This window comes from Dromaius novaehollandiae, chromosome 8 (genome assembly GCF_036370855.1).
Source record: "Dromaius novaehollandiae isolate bDroNov1 chromosome 8, bDroNov1.hap1, whole genome shotgun sequence".
Classification (NCBI taxonomy): domain Eukaryota; kingdom Metazoa; phylum Chordata; class Aves; order Casuariiformes; family Dromaiidae; genus Dromaius; species Dromaius novaehollandiae.
In genome coordinates this window covers 35,491,159-35,512,870 of record NC_088105.1, presented here as the reverse complement: position 1 = coordinate 35,512,870, position 21,712 = coordinate 35,491,159, and the positions used below count along the sequence as shown (strand labels likewise).

The 21,712-nt window shown below is 41.7% G+C and overlaps 1 protein-coding gene across 1 annotated transcript in view; it reads left to right on the top strand.

Annotated features, from left to right (window-relative positions):
• The first annotated feature begins 1,938 nt into the window (after positions 1-1,938).
• The window catches only part of NRDC (nardilysin convertase), a 31,724-nt gene continuing 11,950 nt past the window's right edge, over positions 1,939-21,712 (top strand). The window contains exons 1-17 of the mRNA XM_064516197.1: positions 1,939-2,418; positions 7,312-7,627; positions 7,832-7,913; positions 9,244-9,397; positions 11,212-11,285; positions 12,727-12,822; positions 13,922-14,044; positions 15,502-15,559; positions 16,562-16,635; positions 16,832-16,901; positions 17,294-17,371; positions 17,774-17,894; positions 17,973-18,031; positions 18,633-18,687; positions 20,463-20,567; positions 20,793-20,916; positions 21,475-21,561. Coding sequence (XP_064372267.1) covers positions 2,099-2,418; positions 7,312-7,627; positions 7,832-7,913; positions 9,244-9,397; positions 11,212-11,285; positions 12,727-12,822; positions 13,922-14,044; positions 15,502-15,559; positions 16,562-16,635; positions 16,832-16,901; positions 17,294-17,371; positions 17,774-17,894; positions 17,973-18,031; positions 18,633-18,687; positions 20,463-20,567; positions 20,793-20,916; positions 21,475-21,561 — 1,996 coding nt within the window. The 5' untranslated portion in view covers positions 1,939-2,098. The remainder of the gene's footprint in view (positions 2,419-7,311; positions 7,628-7,831; positions 7,914-9,243; positions 9,398-11,211; positions 11,286-12,726; positions 12,823-13,921; positions 14,045-15,501; positions 15,560-16,561; positions 16,636-16,831; positions 16,902-17,293; positions 17,372-17,773; positions 17,895-17,972; positions 18,032-18,632; positions 18,688-20,462; positions 20,568-20,792; positions 20,917-21,474; positions 21,562-21,712) is intronic.

The following is a 21,712-nucleotide window of genomic DNA, read 5'->3' as shown; positions in this document are numbered from 1 at the left end:
ACTATTGGAGGCAGAAATCCTGCGGGGTTTATTTTGAATGAAAAAAATCATTGCATGCGATCACTGCTTAAAATACACAAGCATCTTTATGGAGAGATGTCTGGCACCTCCTCATCTTATGTTTGCATTAAAAGGAGGGAATGAATAGAGAGGGAGCCTTTGCTTCCTATGCCTTGAGCAGTATGCAGATGATTTCAGTATCATCAGTGAATCAGCCGCAATAGGTACATGTGTTAACTTATAAAAGGTAATAGCAAAATGTGAGACAAGAATTTAGCATGGGAAATAATGGGCATTATTGCACAAAAGACCTTTTAAAAAAAAAAAAAAAAAAAAAAAAGGGACCTCGACTGAGCCTTCCACTGACAGTGGCCCAGGACAGTAGTGTTAACAATGATACAAAAACTATAGTTACTGGACGAAAAAGAAAGGGAGCTGCCTGCTCTTGATGCACTTCTCTATGCTTGCAGAATCACCTACAGCCCCAAGCGCACGGTTCTGAAGGAAAAGCTCTACAGTAAAGTGAGCTTTGGGTTAGACACAGCTCTTGGCTTCCATCTTGTGGAGAAATAAAGCAGTAAAACACTAGCAGAAACTCAGTAAAAAATTATCTCCCCTGTATCTCACGGAAAGGCCCTCTCATTTGTGTTAGCCTGACCCCTCAAGTTTGCTTCTAGCATCTCTTTTGTAGTGTAGACTTGTATACACACACACACACACACACACAAAATAACTACTAGCACTGACATTACAGGAAAAGCAGAAATTTGAACGAGTGTGGAACAATACAAAATGGCTATCACAATAAATGCAAGGGCAAACGTCAGAATAGCGCTAAAAGTATTACAAGAAAAAGTACATGGGCCTTGAACACAATTTGCAAACAACTGCAGCAGCAACTATTTATCATCTGTGAGCTCCAGAGCTCACGCAGGCAGCTTCGAAGAGGTGCCTGAAAGACCAAACACACGTTTCTGGTGTCAGCGGCTTTAATTTGCTACACAGGCATCCGCACTTTCACAAGGAAAAAGCAGATTCACAAACTGGAAAATGCTGAAAACTAGTGAACTGGAAAGATCAGGCCGTGGCAAAAATAAATACTGAATATCACAACTCTCTTCTGTTCAATAGCCATGAGAGGCCAAAGTTTAAGCTAATGTCACCGTTAAGGGGGAATAAGAAATGAGAAGCCAACAGAGAGCACATAACAGCTCTCAAGAGACCCGTGGGCTGAAAGCGGCTGTAATACTGGCCGCTGAAATACAACTGCAAACTTTAGTCCAGTTCACTTAAATGCTGAGTAACACCAGCTGACAGGCAGCCTGCTATCAAACCAACAGCGAGGTCAGGCTCCTGCTTCCTGACAGCAGCTGGCGGTGCCTGGCCCCACACAGCGCACCGCCGCCCGCTTCCCTGCGCCCCGGCCCATCAGGCGGGGCCGGACTTCGCCGCCTTGTTTCTGGGCTGAGCTAGAAAAGCCGGCGAGAAAGACGAACGGCCACCATCAGAGCTGCACACAACCGCAACATGGCGCCCACGGCCGCGGCGTGCCGCCCTCCTTGTGGGGCAGGGCGCGCCAGCCTAGTGCTCCCTGATTGGATCGCCAGCGCTGAGCGACAGCTGCTTGGACCAATAGTTGAAGGACACCGGGGGAGAAGGCCGGCTTCCCACGCCAGCCCTTGGACTAATCCAAGAGAAGAGTGGGGGGGATCTACCACAGCAGATAGGCCAAAATGTCGGACCGGAGCGGCGCAGCGAGGAGTCCTCGAGCTCTACCTCTAATCTCAGCCCTTTCTATCCTCAGCCTGATTTCTGAAAGGGGCTGATCTTCTCCTTCTCGTCTCTCCCCACTAATGGTTTCCCCCACCCGCCCACGCCACCAGCATCCTTTCTACCAATCAGAGCCCGCCTGTCCAAGCTCGGGTCGAGGATTGGCTGGCGCGCCCCACGTGGCGCCGCGGCGGGCGCTTACTGGTGCGGACGGGGAGGTCGCGGCTCCCGTCACCGCTCCTTCCTCGTGCGGCGGAAGCTGTGCGGGCGGCGGTGGACGGGGAGGGGGGAGCGGCTGCCGGGCCCGGTGCGGCGGCGGCGGCGGCGCATGCGCAGGCTCGCGGCCGCCTTCGCGCGCAGCGGGCGAGTAACGTGCGTGGGGGCGGGGCGGGCCCGCAGCGCGGCCGGGCGCAGCCAGCCGGTGCCCGCCGCCGCCGCCATGCCCGGCAGGAACAAGGCGGCGGCCAGCTGCAGCTGCCCGGAGCTGCCGGCGGGGCAGCAGCAGCCGGCGGAGGGCGGCCGCGACGCCAGGGGCCGCTCGCCTCAGCAGCGGGACGAGGAGGCGGAGGAGGAGCGCGGCCGCGGGCCCGGCGCCAACCTCGGCGACCCCGACATCGTCAAGTCCCCCAGCGACCCCAAGCAGTACCGGTGAGGGAGGCGGCGCCGGCCGGGGGCTGGGGGGGGCCGCAGCGGAGAGGGCCCGGCCGAGCCGCCCGGGAGCCCGGGGGGGGGGGGGGAGCGGGGAGCTCGGGGCTTAAATAGGCACCCGCGCAACCGGCACCGGGGCTGAGACCCCGCTTTGGTGCCGTGTCCGCGCTGGGGGCAGGGCGGTGTGTTTTAAATGGTTGGTTCGCAGCCTGCTCGGGGTGACTCGCTCCTGGAGGCGTCCAGCCGCGGCGTGAGATGCGGCCGGGCCGGTGTTTCAGAGCAGATGCCGGCTTTTTTTTTTTTTTTTTTTTTTTTTTTTAATTAAGGCTGTTACTCTTCCTATTTTAGATGAGTCTCAAAAGTTTTCACCGAAACGTGTCCGTGAGTTGAGACAAAGATCACTTTTAGGTTGTCCAGTTACTCGCATTTTCATTTTTACGCTTATCAGTAATATCGCTGAAAGCGCAGAGAAGTGTTGCCTTCCCTAAGCGCAGCCCGGAGCGGCGGAGAGCTTATGGCCTTCTCCGGGAACAGCTGGCGAGCTCGAGCTCTCTGAACGGTGTCAAGCAGTCATTTTCGAAGGGAGCTTATGATAACTTTTTCTGTTAGGCAGAAGATTATTCAGCCCATATTTAGATTTTTTTTAATCTTTATTCTTCATGATGTTTGATCTGTGCAGCCAGTGAACAGTCTCCCTAAGCTGAAATCTGGGGCTGAATTTTGGATTTGCAATGACATTGGTTTACAGTGAAATTCCTCGCTGGCCGTGTGAAAAGAACGGCCCCCATTGGCTTAGGGAAAAAATTACTCCCTTCCTTTTTGTCCTACTTCCTTGCTGCGTCCTCCCGATTTCTGCCTGCCTGTCCTGCTTATGTTCTTACTCGTGCTGCTTTGCAGGAGGCTTGTCTGTCTGTGAAGTTCTTTATAGAGACTCTCCCAGCTTGGGAAACTTCTACCTCTACTACCTGGAGCAGCACAGTAATGAAGCTTGGGGAGTCCCTTGAAAACAACGTCACTGGCTATCTTTTTTGAGGCCCAGGAACAGCCTCAGTATGTAGCCAATTGGAGAGTGTGTTTGCTTGTAAAAATGGAATAAACTAATATCAAAATCTTTCAGAAATCCCGCTCTCCATGCTTAACAGATGTTCAGTTGGAAGCCAGGAATCATTTATTTTCAATCTGTTTTCCATGGATGGCAAGTAAGCCTTGCACAAAACACACACAAATGTAGTGTTTCCATTAGGAAGGAGAATTTCAGTGTTGCTAAAAGTAAAGCGTACCTGTGTCAGCTTACTATATTCCAAATCTTCCAAGTAATTTAAAGGCAAGTGATCTAATGATGCATGCACATTCTCTCTCCCCTGTCCATGCATGGTGATGTACACTGAAGACCATTGACAGTGGCCTTAATTTGTCCTTTTGGTGACATCAATCTTAAAATATAACATTTTCCACCAAATTTTCCTCTCAAATATGCTGACCATCAAAACAGAGAACTGTGGACAGAGGCCGTGCAGAATGTATTTTCAGAAGTGAGTTTGTTGGGACAAAAGTGGTCATCATAATCAAAGTTGTTTCTGTTCGTGATATTGCTGTGTGTCAGAGCTAAGACCGATTAGTTACCTTAACGGAGTTTTCTTTCCCAAAGGTACATTTTCTTTAAATTCATCCTTATCTGGAATTTCATGGGCTTGTATTGTTTGTTTTTGGTAATTTGGGAAATTAAAACATCTTTGTAAGTGTTTACCACACACTGATATGTATTTCAATATTTACTTAATTGCTGAACAGTTATCACTGACATAAGGAAATAACTTGATGCGAGAGCAATTCTGCTTAAACCTATCCATGATGTTTAACAGTCTCTTTAAGAATTTGAATTAGTTTTATTTATATCAATGCCAGTGTACTACTACTGAAAAGAAGCTGGACTACATTTGCTTCTGTCTGTGTTCAGTGATTGCATTTTTCTTATTGTATTTTGCATACTAATTGATGCCTATGTATTGATTACACTTGTCCTTTTCCATTGGACCGAAACATGGAAAAAGTGAAGAACACCTATGTCAGGCGGTGCCTTTACTCAGTATAACCTAAACTGTTCTAGATTCTCCTTAACTGAAATCCGATAGCCTACAACAGCTGCTGAATTCAAACGTTGCCTTGCTGCTGGGAGCTGTCTTTCTGTTGTAATATGTGACACCCACAAGCCTAAGGATGAGTAATGAAAAATTGAAATCATCTGTTCTGTTAGAATAATGGAGGTATGTGGCAAGGATAAATGAGAGCTACTGGATACAGCTGGCTAAACAGCTTTATGGCAAACCTTTCTGGAAGAACAGCACTGTTCTGTTCTCCACCCTCCATAAGTATGTATTGATCAGTGGGAAGTGAATATTCCTTGTGGGGCATGAAAAGCTGAAGGCGACAGCTGTCTACAGAGGCAAAGAAGATGTGCCAGAAGACGTACTGCCACGATGTTGACCACACTGTCTGGGGCTCTTGCTTTGAGTTCTCCAGAGCCTGAAGCACCATGGGTTGACAGTACGGTGTGTCTGTTCTTAGGATCCCTGTTACGTGTTCAGAAGAGCTGCAGCTACATGATGGAAAAAAATGTATATGGTGCAAATGCGCTTGGGTGTTCCAAACTTTCAGAATGTATGGATGATTAACTTTGGACCCAGAAATTTTGTGTCAGATCTAGTTACTATCTGTAATTCCTGCAGTTAGTCGTAGTCCCCGCAAATTATACACTGCGTACTATAGTTAAATTAACAATAACAACAAAAAAGCAATTGTGCTTTCACTTGATTGGATCAGGTTTGTACTGTTCAGTGTTCTTGTAGCGCACAAAACAGGTGTTAATGATCATGACACTTTGGGCCAGAGTAAATGCTCTCTATTCCACCATTGATAATGGTCATAATTCATAAACTTAGCTATTAAACATTTGTTCTTTAGCTCCTTTCATAGACTTGGTAGTTTAAGAAGCGTAATGTGCTCTGTATCACAGAGCTGCTTAACTCCTTTCACAATACCCTCTCTACCCCTCTCCAAATACTTTCCCATGAGATTCACTTAGGAAAGAAATATCCTGGGTAGCTTGTCTTCAATCTGATCTGTAGTCTGCAGAGTCAGAGTAAGTGGCCCACAGCTCTGTGTGAGGCAGTGAAGTTTACACTGGCTTCGTATTTTGAATTGGAATATTGATAATAGTGCCTGCTTTTATCAGTGGGAAACACTGACATTTTGTAATGATAATCGTGAATGAAATGATATGTGAGACACTTCAGGAACCATGGGTTTGGAAAATACACAATGTGCCTTTTATTTGGATGCTTATGGTGTAGCTTGATCTGTAAAACTGCTTCAAAACTGCTGCTGCTGATCCAGTGAGTGAGCTCACTGCAGAGCTCTGGTCTGACGTAACCTTGCTGTACTCACTCAGGCTTCTTGGGACTAGGGGGATGGCGTGGGGCTGGGGGTTAGTTTTGTACCACCAGGCTTCATGCTGGAGCAGATACCACCTGTCCCTGTTGTACTGCTACTTAGGTTGGAATAAACATTTTCTTGAGTCAGGATTTTTCTTTTTGCAGCTGGCATAATAGCCAGTGTAAGCTCCCAGAAGGTGTCCTCTGGCTGATCTGACAAAATGTGCTGTTCCCGTTTCTGATCTGGCAAGAAACTTGTGCGAGATCTGGTACCAGAGTAGTGATACTTGCAATCTCTGCTCTGAAAAGTTGTAGAATGATACTGGACAGAGGGGTATGTGTGTATATGCACACATATGTGTGCATATATATGTTACTTCATGATAGCCATCTGACCATGTACCCCCTCCGGTTTTTTATTAAGGTTTCAGAGGAGATCTGTTCTAATACTTGTCCAATAAATTGGCCTCCTTCCTATGGAAAGCATTAATAAAATCAAATAAAATAGAGTCTCTGGGACCTATTTAAAGGCAAAGATCAAGATCCTAACTCTGCCACATAATACATGTTTACAAGAGCTTGCCAAGTGTAATAGGCTACTGTACGCTGCCCTTTCTACTTCAGTAATATTCTCTGGAAATTTGGCTTTGCCCATTTGAGTATATAAAGTTTTCTCTAATCAGGCGCTAATAGCGTAAATATTTCATAGAGTAGAATAAAAGTCATAAAAGTCAGTAATAAATAAAAATAAAATAAAAATAAAAGTCAATATCCCTGATCTTACAAGAAGGGCTTCCACTACTGCTCTGAATTGCTTCTTTCCTGTTCCTACAGCTGTCTGCACATCTCTGGGGCCTGAATGTGCTGTGAAGGGCTTGCTGTGGAAGTTGGTGTTTGGCTCTATCTGCTTGTGAGACCCTGTCATGATTACATGTTCCATGTCTACACTGAGAACAAACAGTGTTCGTTTACCCCTAAACAGAATGGGAAGAGTGTGCTGGATTTTCACTCTCCTACGTCTCCCTCTTGTGCCTTGTAATCTTAGGCCTGCAACTCGTTTGGAGGGGTGGGCTCTGCCTGTCCCTGACTGTGTGACTTTAATATGAGTTTAGCCTTTTTTCATAGCTTTAAAGCTTATGATAGCTGCATGACAGTGATTAATTAAATTGTAAAAGCGATGCATTGCTGTACTAATAATGGATCGTAATTCCATAATGGCCGATGCCGTGCGGATGGAACAAAAAGAACTTCAGAACAGATTTGTGTTTTTACTTTTCCATTGTAAAGCTGCTCATCATCTTAGCTAATCTCAGATTTTTATTAGGAAATCTCAGTTGAAGAGCATAAAACTGTTGTGGAAAATACAGAAACTCCCACATTTTCTGAAAACTCATATTTGGGAAATGAGCATAGTCAATACTATACAATTTACAATAGTTATTGTAAATAATTATTCTTTCAGGTATATCAAGATGCAAAATGGCTTATGTGCACTTTTAATTTCGGATTTGAATAACCTGGATGGTGCCCCATCTGCATTATCTTCGGAGGAAGACGATGACGATGATGAATCTGAAGAGGAAAGCGATGAGGAGGACGACTCTGGAGCAGAGATCGAAGATGGCAGAGAAGGTTATGATGAGGAGGACTGTGATGAGGAGGATGAGTGTGAGGACAATGATGGAGATAATGAGGATTTCAATGATCCTGATGACAGTGAATTAGAAGAGCTAGCTGAAAAGGAAGAAACAAGAAAGAGAGGTTGTACAGAAAAGCAGGTATGTACTTAAAGCTATAGAGTGAAAAATTATTATATGGAAAGCTTTCTTGTGCTCTGAAACCTTGTGATTAGACATTCAGACTAGCTCTTCCTTTTAGTATGTCGGTCCTGACTGATTTGTCTCATACTTCTGTCGCTTTCTTGGAGCACCTCTGGAAGTGTTCATTGAAGCAGTTTTTACTGAGTGTTGTGTTTTCTGCAGTCTGCAGCTGCCCTGTGCGTTGCGGTTGGCAGCTTCTCTGATCCTGAAGATCTGCCTGGATTAGCGCACTTCCTGGAACATAGTATGTATCTGCTCCTATTTCATCTTCTCCAACCTCTGTGCAAGACGAGTGCTGCTAGCTTTGAGTTTCTGTGGTGTTTTAGATTTCCTGTTTCACATCCTAGGTTTAGATTTCCTATTTCAGCTACCCTGGAATTTATTTTGAATAGTTAGATAAGTTCATGTTTTGATAAAAATAGTTAGTCGGGGACTCAGTATGAGAGGTGGTGTCACATGTCCTTTGGCAGACTATGCATTAATGTACACTTTTCTGTTATCCAATGAACATGGCGGGAGCTTGTTACCTTTGGTCTTGTAAAGTTGCAAGTCCTATCTAGCCTGGAGCCAGAGACTGCTTATCTGTAGTAAAGGTTGATGAATTAGTAATATAGACACAGAAGCCACATGAAGTTTCCAACTAGACATCTCCTAATATGCTACTTGTGACTTAAAGACTGATTATGCCTAGAAAAGGCATTGCTATTTTGAGGGTATTTGAGCATCTTGCACTAGTTATTGCCCAGATTACACAATCTGTTGCTAGAAGATGCACTTTCTGTTCTGCCACTGTCTAATGTTGACATGATCTATGAAATGTTTTGTGTTTAAAAATAACTTTATTAAAAAAAAGATGTGTTATAACCCAGGTCATTTAAAAAGGTCTGTTTAGTCAAGCAGTAAAAATGTCATTAACCAGTTACCGAGGGCATAACTTACGTTATTGCCAATGGAATAGTTCGTCTAACCACGTCCTCAGGCTGCTGCTTAGCTTTGCCGATTCCAAACCTGAATCTGTTTCCTGGAATTTGGCATCTCATATATGCTCTTTACCTCGTGTTCAAAAGTGATGTCAAAAGTTAAAATTCAGTTTATTCTTGGATTTGGGACCTATGAAGTCAGTCCTGACAAGGACAGTGTGTCGGTGCTTGGCTGGAGCTGCTGTGCTGAGCGGAGCTGGGCAGCTCTGGGCAGTGAGCGTGTTTGCGTGGGTTCTCCACGTGTGAAAGGGTGAGAGGGTGCGCGAATGAGCGTGCAAGCGGAGCAGAGCCCAGTCTTCTGGGGAGTCCAGCCTGGGCCGGAGTCCTTTCAGGGGTTCAGCGTGTATTTAGTGTTACCAGGACCCAGGGGTCTCTGCATTAACAAAGTTGTAACTAGCCAGGATGGTGTATTAGCACAATGGTATGTGTGGTTAAAAAAAATCATTGTATTGATAAGTGTGTTTAGTGGATGGGTGGTGCATGTGAACTGTGGGACAGTTGTTGGTGACGCTGTGCTGAATAGGGTTGTCATAGCTGCAGTTAAGAATAACAAATGTTATATCATCTTCCTAATTTTGCGGATTTTTGTTCCAGTGGTTTTTATGGGCAGTTTGAAGTATCCAGATGAGAATGGGTTTGATGCGTTCCTGAAGAAACATGGGGGCAGTGACAACGCTTCAACCGACTGTGAGCGGACAGTCTTCCAGTTTGATGTGCAGAGGAAATACTTCAAAGAAGCTCTTGATAGGTAACTTCTCCTAAATGGTGGTTAGCTATTAATCAATGTTTGTATGTGCTTCCAGAGGTTGAGTGTAACTGCTCAGTTCTTCATTTTGGGGTGATTAATGCCATTGCTGAACTTCCATAGATCCTTGTACTAACAGCAGAGCATACTGAACATAAGGAGATACAATTTCTCTTTGGATATTTTACTGTTTCTTGAGCTAGTGGCTATACAGCTGCTGTGTGATTACACAGAATCTGTGTGTGAGGACCATATGTCTTAATGCACATAGCTTTTTGATTGCTTTACCACTCTTAAGAGTTCTCCTGTCATCAAAGTTACTGGTCAATGTGACAACTGCTCGGAGGGGGAGTGACCCCAGAATCTTTAGTGACTCATGCTTTGACCTGGCTATCTGGATGGAGGGGTTTTTTTTTGTTTCTTTTTGAAAAGCTAGTTTATCAAGGAGGGGAAGCCTGGAATGCTCTGTTACAATGTGTGCCTGGAAAGGATACATTCAGCAGTGCAGGTTATTCAGCCAAGTATGTATCTTGTGCCAGGAAGTATTTAACTTGCTCGTTTGTGCTAGGGGCTATGTTAGACAGCACCTGTACCTAGACAACACCCGGCAGGTTAGCAGCCTTCCGTGAGAGGAAGGAAGGAAATCACTTGTTCATGGGGGCATGTCAACTGAGTATGCTTGATGCTCTGAAACATCTCAGGAGGAGAGTAGACTCCACTGTGAATGTGCTTTCAGTAAAATGCGTTCCTCCGATGAAGCCAAAAACTGGTATTTGCACATTTGTGTGCATTTAAGTATTGCTTAAATCTTCTGTATTGGGCCAAATTCAGCTTTCATTTACAGAGTAGTCCAGCTTTTAGAAATTTGAAAGTGCAGAAGAACCTAAAAATGTTATTGCGATATGTCAGTAGAGCTCACTTAGTGGAAGGGAAACACAGAAATTAGGAGTTCTATAAAATAACATGTCATACAGAGAAGATAAGTGGATGCTGCTGATGATTTCTGCTTGTTCAAGCAATTTTGGAGCTAAAGAAATTGAAAGGTATCACATTTCAAATCAGTAGAAGGGAATAGTCTTTAGTTTAATGGATCATGTAGCCGTAGAACTCCGTCAGTAACATATTCCTGTTAACCTTTTGCTTCAGTAAGTTGAATGCAGCATTAAAAATAATACAGATAAAATAGAAAGATTATCTGGCAGCCTTACACAGAGTCTCCAGTCACTGCTACCTGTCCCTTTCTGTTGTTCTGTTCTCCAAGGGTACAGGAGAAAACGTATCTGGAAAACAACATTCACATTTGTATTAGATAATAAAATTGTAATGGATATAAAAACTTATGTTTCAGGGCATAAATCAACAATTTGTTGCCTGGAGTTAGGAAGAAACTTCCCCTATGGTCATGTTGTTCATAATGAACAATTGAGGATTCTTGCATTTTTCCTCTGAAGCATCTGATACTGGCCACACTGTTGGAGACAGGAACCAGACTAGATGGATCACTTGTCTGATCTGGTATGATCATTCTCAGGATGTAAAGGCAGATAACCCTGCATCCTTCAGTATTATATCCTACCGTATCCAGCCAATTCACTCCCACGTTATGGAGCAGGGGCCTTGCCCTTTGGTTTTTGAAGCTATCACAGAACTGGCTTTATCTTTCCTTAAGACAATACGGTCCAGAATTACATAATTTGTAATAAGTCAAACAACTTTATAAACCAAAAATAGTAGGTGTTGGTTGGTTTTTTTTTGTTTGTTTTTGTCCTAGTTTAATAAACACTGAAGAAAAGCATATGAATTTTTCTCTTTCATAGGTGGGCACAATTCTTTATTCACCCACTAATGATCAGGGATGCAATAGATCGAGAAGTTGAGGCCGTAGACAGTGGTAAGAGTTTCTTTTGTCTGTTTGTTTAGCCCATCTTAAAGAAATGATGCCTATATGACAACACTGTTTGTTTGTTTGTTGGTTCCCCTTTTGAACCCCTCTGTCATAGTTCATTCAGCTTGACAGAGGGATTAAACTCCTAGATTTCTGTTTAAATTTTGTGGGTATCAGCAGATGTTTAGGGGAGAGACACTGAACGTAGTGTCATCACTGAGAGAATTTACCATCTCATTTCTCTAATCAGAAGTTAATTATTTTAGGTTGTTTGGCAGCAATCAGTAAGACAATTAAAGGAGCATATGGGTACTTTCTGGCCAACAGCATGCCTGTAGCTCCAGCCTAGCCCCACTGCTCTCGCCAGCCCTCTGTGGAGGTAGTATGGAGCATAGGGGTGATTCTGCTTTTGTCTCCTAACCCTAACACCTGTAATAACTACAAATTCACATGATTCTGAATCACAGAAGGAAATTGAACCTGGCTTAGAAATGAATGTTCACTTATTGTACAACATATAATGAATACTTAAAAGTGAATTTTTAAAGATGGTCTGGAGAAAAAAAACTGCTATTGGCAGATATATTAACAGGTTCAAATATATAATCCAAGTTTTTCTTTTTCCTCATTTTTTCACTGAAAAGGAAAAGCAGGCAATTGGATCTTGGAATTTAAAGAAGTGTTAATATAAACAGGGATTTTTCTTGTAACTTCAGGTATAGTTTCTTCAACAGCTTAAACTAACCTTCACTTCACTTATTCTAGCTTCATTATGCAGTTCCACTCCTTCTGTTGTATTGACATCCAGTAGACTGTGTCAGCTTGATGAACTGGCTGCAGTGTGACCCAGACAAAAGAATTAGTTTTCAGCTCTGCTCTGCGTGATTCTTATTACCAGCAAAGACAGGAGCAGGAACATGCAGTTGCAGAGAGTGAATTCTTGCTTTTCGGTGGATGCCTGTATTCAGATCAGTGTAAACTGACTGTGAAGCTGCAATGTTGGAAATTCTCTTGCTCAGCTTTCAATTTATGATTTCACTATTTTGGTAGAAGTTGTATTATGTGATGTAAGAGAGAAGCAGATTTGTAATTGTTCTCTGGCCCTTCCTGCAGGGCCTGACTCTGTAGAAAATTGATGGTCTTGTATTCCTATTAAACTTAGCAGAATTTGAGAGCGTTCAGACAGGACAGATTTGGGCTTTACATGCTTCCTCTCCTTATCCCTTGCTTTGCTTCTCAGAAATGAACTAAGGTTTTTTTCTTCTCTGGACTTTTTATTTTGATTATTGCTAGCAAGTTGTATTTCTTATCCTTCATTATCCAGCAAAACAAAAATATTCCAGGCTATGTCTGTGTGGTATGTCTCCTTTTCAAAGTGGTTTTGGTTTGCATGGGAACCTGACCTCAAATTTTGATGCATGACATTGCAAATTCTTTAAATTAACAGAGTATCAGCTAGCAAGACCCTCTGATGCAAACAGAAAGGAGATGCTGTTTGGAAGTCTTGCCAGGCCTGGACATCCTATGAAGAAGTTTTTTTGGGGTAAGTTCTGCATTAATGCTATAAAAATGGTGATAACATTTTAATTTTCAACTACTTAAAAGATGCACTAACTTAAGAGGCGTTATCACAGCAAACAGTTGGCTTGCTCAAATGTATGAGGACACTTTTCATTTAACAGTGTGGCACTTGGGAATAAAAGCAGCAGCCTTCATTTAAGATACTTTTCATTCTGGTACTGCTTTTTGCTGACGTTAAAGCTAGGTTGCCTTAGGCTTACAATCGTTGTAACTTTTTGTTAGTGTAAAGGTAGTGTTCTCTCAGTCATCTCTGTCTTGCTTAAGCTTGTTTTTTCTATTAAAATACCTTGGAAAGATAAAGTATTTCTGGATTTGAATCTAAGGAAGCTTTTCAAAATAAATATTTCATTGTTGAGGTTGCAGAGGCAGACCTTCACAGCCATGTGAGTGGAGTAAAATGGAAATTTGACCTTCCTATCTTGGACCATACATTCCAAACAGAGTCTTAGTTTCCTCACGCTCATGATGCTGCTAGGAATAAATTGCAAAGTGTGATAGATAATAGAGATGGACAGCTTTGAAATGTAGATAATTTTTTTGAAGTCCTATAGTGGCATATACTAAACATCATATTTTTCCTCCTTCTTTAAATGCTTTTTTCCTCCTCTGTTTTGAAAGTTGTATGGGTGAAAGAACAGCTGGCAACATACACAAAGAGCTGTGTATTACGCAGTATGGGTGATCTGATATACAGAAGTACTTTGTCCTCTCTTGTCATAGAAATATCAACTGCACTTAAAATAGGAACTAGAAACTGGAAGAAGTTAAATTTCAGTTAACATTCCTTTAACTCCAAATTTCTAATGATTATTTTTGATGTGCTTACTATAGAGATTCTAGCTCCTGTTAATGGGATGTGGGCATGCGTTCAGCTTTGTCAACAGCTGACACTAAAACTTGCTGTTCTTTCCTCCATTCCACATACGTGCATACATGGGACCTCTTTTTGTACAAGGAATCTGGGCGTAAACTCTGTGACAGCGCAGGAAAAGAAATTCCAGGTATATCTGGCTTTGACATAGCCAGGATCTAGATGACTAACCACTTTTTTACATTTACAGGTAATGCAGATACACTCAAACATGAGCCTAAAATGAATAATATTGATACCTACACCAGACTGAGGGACTTCTGGCAGCGTCATTACTCTGCTCACTATATGACTTTAGTTGTCCAGTCTAAAGGTAACACCAGCTGTTCCTTAAAAGCAAGTTCTTTGCTGTCTTTGGAGTAGTGGTTTTGGCTCCAGCTTAGCTGTAGCCCAAGCCGTTGGAGTGGATTGTCCTGTCCTGCAGGAGGTGTTTATATGTAGATTTTAGCCTCCTTTCCACATGAAAGGAGGCTTATGCAATTGTGCTGTGTTACTGTCATCTTGCCACTTCTTGAGAAATTTTTAACTGAAACTGATGAATGGGTTCCAGATTAACGTGAGGGTGAAGTCTCAAAGGTATACTTTTAAACAAACACTTGTAGGAACATAGGATCATACCACTTAAATGACTTAATACTGCTGCTTTTCCTGCAGTCAACAGTGAACCTGCACAGAAAATGGTGGAGAAACTGAGACTGGGTGTCCCTGTTGTCTTGCTCCTTTGTATAGGTCTTTTTCAAGAGAGGCTTTAAAATAAAACACATTCCTATATGGAAAACTGTGGTTCTAAGACTGTTTCCCCATAGACTGAAAAGCGTTGTGCAAATGGCCACCTATAGTTAGTTTCTTCTGAGACTAAAAAGATATAAATTGCTTAGAAATTAAGCATGTACTTGAGAGCTGTGCTGAAAATAAATAACTGAGTACATTCAGGTTCAGTTTGTGTTTTGTTGAATGCCTAAAACTGGTTGCAGTTCCCATCTGTAAAAGGGAGGGGTAATTCTTTTTTTCTCTACCCTTTTATTTTCTGTCTAGACTGTAAACGTCTTAGGGCAGTGACTGTCTCTTTAATAATCATTACATAGCAATGGATTGTACTGTTGTTTCTTCTGGTGATTGAGAAGAAATGCATGGGAACTGATAGCCACGCAGGTCAACTTTGTTTTTCTCTCTGTTGAAATGAAAAACATAGCCTGAATCCTTCCTTTTCTTCCCCCCCCCCCTTCTTTTTTTTTTTTTACATACAGCATCACTTTTTGAATACAGAATTCTTGTTTGTACATTCTTCTCCGATTGGTCATTTTTAACAAATAAACTTCTAGTTCTTGACACATTTCTTTAGAAAAGAGGGTGGGGGGGATGGAGTTCTTAGCACTGCAGGATTGTGCTTAGGTGTGCAAACTGCTGTATATGCACTGGATTCGGAGTGATGGAATTGATCTATCACATACTGGTGATTTTGCAGATTCCTAAGTTGGTAGCTCTTTTTCACAGTCATACCAGATGGTGCCAAGCTTTAAATCCCAGTTGTCTCAGCCTTGAGATACTGGAAGTATATTAAAAAACAGAGGTATGACCAAAGGTATAGTCTAGTGAATTTTAAGAATTGGTTCAAATGAGCTTTGAAGCTTATAATTTATAACTTGCCAATTTTAAAATATGCTGACTTGCAGCCTCTTTAAAGTAACTTAGCTGGTGAGGGAAGATAAATAATCTGTCTTAAATTTTCGGGAAATTAATTTCTAACTTTCTTCTTTCTCTCCTTATTAGAAACACTGGATACATTGGAAAAGTGGGTGACAGAAATCTTCTCTGAGATCCCAAATAAGTAAGATTCTTTTGATACAAAATGACCTTACAAACTGTAGAATTTTCTGAGTACAGTACTCAATATGACAGTTTTTTAAAAAAATCCCTTACCAGAGGTGTTATTTAATACTTGTTTATCCTCATCCAGAAAGTGCAAGTTGGAAAGTTAAAAACTGGCTTTAATTGCTTCAGGAAGACTTTGTGCGTAGCAATTATTTAGCCTGCAAGCTGCGTGGTGCTCACTTGCAGTAGTGTTTGCTTAGTCTGTGCCAACGTCTTAATTTTATGATAGAACCATTCAAACATAGAGGATCATTTTATATTTTTTATCTTTGTTTTGTGTCAAAAATACTTAGCAGCAAAATAAATTAAGGTGGTATCTTGAAGAGGAATTTAAGTGTCATCTTTAGAGCGCCAACTGATTAGGACTTGATCTTTTTTTAATGATTCACTCCAGTGTGCTGTCTGAAGTGGGATTTCTGCAAAAACTTTCCTAACTTAAAAAGCATTTTGTTTCCCCTTTCATTTTCTGCTTTTGCAAGATCCTTATTTCTGTGGTGGGAATGCACTTGTGAAGATCTGATGCCACACACAGCCACATTTGTCTTTCCCTACCCCTGCCCTTCTCCTGTTCCTCCTCCTCTGCAAGGCAATCCCGCAGGCTTCTGTGAACCTAGGGCCAGCTGAAGAAGCTTGTTACTGTGTTTGGCTTCCCCGTTACAAAAGCAAGCCTTGTGTTGCTGCTGCCTTGGACAGAAGGAGAGGGAGGAGTTGATGACCTAAATCTTGGGTAATTACCAGTAAGCTCTGTTGTGTGGGCAGAGCGCAAGTGAATGCCAGGTTCCCTTCCAGTTTGGACTGGGCAGATCCTGGGTTGCACCCTTTGTTAAGAGGCATTTTCTGGTTGCCTGGGGTACCGCCTCTGTCACTCCAGCCCTGTGGATGCTAACCTTCTTGTGATTATCTCAGCGCAGCCTTGAATCTGTGCCACTAACATCCACACTTTAATTTTCCTTTCAAGTGGTTTACCCAAACCGAGCTTTGGCCATCTGACTCAGCCTTTTGACACACCAGAATTTCACAAGCTTTACAGAGGTGAGTAAAGCAGATTTGTCAAAAAGTTCTGAATGTACAGGTTCATATTTCCTGTGTGTTTTACAGGGATCTAGATACTTTGTAGAATAGTTCTAAATAGTTCTGAATAATTTTTCACTTCTCTTTCTGCATTATGTAAAATTTCTTATCTACTGCTAATCATGTATTTACGTTCATTAAATTTCTTTCAATTCAGTTGTTCCAATCAGGAAAGTTCATTCATTGAGTATCACCTGGGCACTTCCTCCACAAGAGCAGTATTACAGGTAAGGCGGAGCTGCGTTTTCCTTGCACAATGTTTATATTGAGAATATTTTTACTGACTTTCACAACAAACCAAAGATTCTTACTTATTTGTGTTACAGTTGACTTTCATTCAGTATGGGGAATGCATTTAAAATGAATTAAGTTTACAGTTCTTGCGTAAATCCAGTGGACTGGCATACAACCGATTTAATGTCATTCCTCACTGACTCATATCAGTTGTCATATTCTGAACTCCCACATCTCTAAATTGTTATCTTAATGCTATCAGTGAATGGAGTACTTCTCATGAAGAAACAGCATATATTGTAGTCATTTGTGTAGTGATTTGAGTTCTTACTGTGGTAAGTATTACCTTCTGGCATTTAACCTCCTTCATTTTTTTTTTTTTTAGAGTGAAACCACTTCATTATATTTCCTGGTTGGTGGGACATGAAGGCAAAGGCAGTGTTCTTTCTTTTCTTAGGAAAAAGTATGTATTTTTTCAAGCATAGTAATTTAATGCTTTACTATGATTAAATTAAAATGAACTCTATTTTTTCGAAGATAAATATAATCAGGCCAAGTCGGCCTTTTTATATCAGCATTTTGTAATGATATTATTTAAAGCTGAGTCCCAAGTAAGAAATAAGTGGTTTCTGATCTGTGTTTGGTCTATGGCATCTGTGACTGATTTTTAAGAGTTCTCTCAAAGATAGCTTAGCTTTTTGACTGTTTGTCTTAAATTCTGTATCCTAGAGTTCACATCTTAGCTCAAAAACTTTGTGTAAACTATAAACAGATTGGAAACCGTAGAAGTAAAGCTATAATATGCTAATTGCAATTAAACTTAACTAAAGCTGAAATGAGTAATGGGTATTTAACTCTTCCACAGATTTTGGGCTCTTGCACTATATGGAGGAAATGGTGAGACAGGATTTGAACAGAACTCTACTTACTCCATCTTCAGCATTTCTGTGACTTTGACTGATGAAGGTTTTAAGCACTTCTATGAGGTATGATTTACTGCAGCTTGATTTTCTTACTGTTTTCCTAATGTCTGGAAAAGTTAATCAGTTCCTTTCTGTCTGCAGGTTGCCCATGTTGTATTTCAGTATCTGAAGATGTTGCAGAAAAGAGGGCCAGATAAAAGGTAAGAATTTGACATCACATCAGCTATTGCTGAGATTGTCCTCTCCATTAGCCTTTTATCTGTAGTGTGTGCACTTTTTGGTGGGAAAGATGTATCAGTTTAACTTCATATAAGTTTAAAAACCAGTTTGTGAAATGTTTATTCTTGCTTCTTGGAGCTTTTAGATTGATTTTCATTGTGATCCAATTCTTAATTTTATTAAGCTGAAGTAGTGTAAATGTAAGGTGTAAAAAGTAAGGTTGCATTGATTTAAATAAGTCATGATAAAGTGCGGCTGTTGAAACAGGTCTCTGGAAGTCAGGAATGTGGTGTTCTGGTGTTAGCCTTTATGTTAATTTGATATCAGATTTTGACAATTTGTGGTTATGTCTGTCGCTCTTCAGAAAGCAGTTACCGGGTGCCAATTGTGAAATGCTTTAAGATGTTTGGATGGAAGGAGTTGTACATGTGTAAAAGAAGTAGTTTTTTTACCTGAAAGAGTTGCTGTAGAGAAACTCACTCTTGATGTCTTTCCTGGAAGACTGCTTTTTTTCAGTTTCTTGATAAATGTGGTGGAGTGATGGAGGAAATCCACTTTTATCCTTTCCTCCTTCCTTTACAGAATATGGGAAGAAATCCAGAAGATTGAAGCTAATGAATTTCACTACCAGGAACAGGTATGCATCTATTGTTTTCTTCTGGTGTATAGGTAAACCATAAAAAGGAATCTAAATTCTTTCCAGATGCTCCAAGACTTTTCAGAGACTCTAAGACCTGCCAGTCTGCTGTGAGCATCAGGATGATAGAAGTGCTGTTTTTTTTCGAATCCTTGCTTCTGTAATTGCCTTCAGAATGGCAGATCAGGACTATGGAGTGTCTTTGGTGACCTTCACATGCTAGAAGAAAGTGGTATTTGCAAGTGAGGCAGACAGCAAGGACTGCTGCCAACAACCCCAAATAGTATATAATAGAATAGTAGATTTTTTGGTAGGAGCAAGTTTATACCAATTTACAAGTACATCTTTTAAATGTGCTTTTTTTTAGCAGAATGCAGCTTCTGTGAATTCATTAGCAAAATGCAACTATTGTAAAATTGGAACCAACTAGCATCTCCTAGCAAAAGCTTTCCTCATAACAGTAGAGGACAACTAAAACATAGTATCTCTGAAGGCTGGCTATTTAATGTTGGACACAGCAAGAACATCTGTTGTCCTGCACACAGTTTTATGTTCAGTCTCTAATCACTGCAAATGAGGTTGTCCCATCTGAAGTTTGACTTCATCAAGATGAAGCTCTATAGTACTGAACGCTTTGTATTAGTCTTCGTGGTTCTTTTTGATGCTCCAAGCTAGCCTTTTGTGCTCCCCAAAACTGTTACGCTGCTCTAATAGAATATGTACTTTCCAGGACCAAGTCAGGTAGGGCACAGAAAATGCTCACAATTCACACTGGGGAAACAGCCACTCTTGAGAGTCCTGCCTTTTTGGCCACTCGATAGCGTTGAGTTTGAGTAATCATTAAGAGGTTGCTGGCAACGCAGGGACTTCAGTGACCAAGCAAGGGGCGGAGGCGTATGTGTGCCTTTGTGACTGGGTTGTGTAAGCTGGCGTTTGGGACAGGTGAGTGACTTAGTCATGATGCCCCACTGCATCGTGGTTGATGGAGGAGCTGCTACTTGGCCATCCTAGAGAGTAATAGTCATAGAGACATGGTTTTTGGGGTAAGCACCTATCTGCCCCAAGACAGGTTGAATGTTTCCTCAGAGGTACTGTGTCTTAAGAAATTCTCGGTCATGTTTTCCACTACATTTATAAGACGCAGATATGTCAAACTCACCTCTTTTCAGAGCAGAGTGTGGTCTGTATCTGGATCCAGAATCTTTACGGTATGATGCTGGCTGGTTCAAAAAATGCACACAGCAAGAAGCTCTCCATTAGGAGGTCTTACACAGCTAAAGGACAGTCTGTACTTTCATTTCCAAATAAGAGGGTGTTTTCCTTCTCCAGATGCACACCATCTCAGAGAACCTGGGGAGGAGCACAGTCAGAGAGATGCCCATGCAGCTCCACAGCTTGCTCTTCCTAGGTTCCAGATCACTTTAAATCCTCAATCACTAGACTTGCTTGTGTTCCCCAGAGGCAAGGAGCTCATTCTACTGGGATTTTAATTTGGCAGATTTAATGACTATAAGCACATGCTAAAGGCTCTTTCTTCTGTAAAGATGATGTCTTTGATGTTTCAGGATCCTCAGAGGAGTCCTGAGCATTAGATATGGTTATGAAATATATTTGATTTAATAACTGAAACTAAATGCGGTAACAAATGCAGCTTGCAACCCATGCTCAACATACCTGACCACTCAAGCTCTTCTCAGCACAGGAAGTTGGCAGTAGTAATACAAGTTGGCAGTTTCCTGATTATGTGAAAAATAGCTTTATTTATTTATTTTCAGACAGATCCAGTTGACTATGTGGAAAGCCTTTGTGAGAACATGCAGTTGTTTCAGAAGGAGGATTTTTTGACAGGAGACCAGCTCCTGTTTGAATACAAGCCTGAGGTAAATATTCTTTGAACTCTGATTGTATGTTTTGGTGAAGGGAAAACGTAGGCATACTGGGGCGCATTTTTTGCCGTAATTGGATCACACTTTCTTTATTCAGAAAGCAAATCTCTTTTTAAGCTTATAATGTCTTGTTCTTCATGTGTTCAGATTAAGAACTCTTAGCAGGGTCAGGCAGAGCCAGAGCTGCATTTGAACTGAAGCATTGTCTTGAACTTGCAGATCATTGCCGATGCCCTTAACCAGCTCACACCTCAGAGAGCCAACCTCGTGTTGCTGTCTGCTGCCAACGAGGGCCAGTGTCACCTAAAAGAGAAGTGGTTTGGAACGCAGTACAGTGTGGAAGGTAAAGCAGCAGCAGAAACTTAGCGAATGTCCGATTTATGCGCTAGGGCTAGTAAAAGGGTGACAACACAAAATACAACCACTCAGAAAAGAAGGTAAATGGATGCTCAGTGCTAAACTGACCTCGTTATTACTCAGGTGCTCTGTCCTACTGTGTAATTGTTCTTTGTTTAGTATCAGTTGATTCCATCTCCCTGGTTCAGCAGGGTTTTAGGAGGGAGGGACTGCAGTGAGCCCTCCTCTTGGCGGCTGCTCAGGTACGGAACAGAGGAAAGAACACCAACAATGAAGGACGAGGCGTGTTGGTTAGTTGATTTGCTAATCCATGCATGCTTGATTTGCTTTTAAACAGTGCTGCTTTGGTCCTGCACCAAGAGAGCTTTAGGACAGGATTTAGAGAGAATTATGATGAACCAGATGACATGAAGAAACTCTGTCATACTGCAAATGTTTGTGGAGATAGTAGAAGCTAAGAGATGAAGCGACTGTTCTAGAGAATAGAATAATATTTTAACAAAATTGATTTTTTGAACAAAACGCATTTCATGTTTTTTAATAGATATTGACAAATACTGGAGCGATTTATGGGCCAGTGACTTTGAGTTAAATCAGGATTTACACCTTCCAGAAGAAAACAAATACATAGGTAAGGTACCTGAGCATGAATGAAATCTTCCCCCAATAATTTGAGAATTTGCTAAGGTTTTGACACACTTTTTATTTCCATCTGAAAATTAACTTTTTTTTGTAAATTAAAAAATATGGGAACTATGTTCATGTGCATTTTATTTAATACT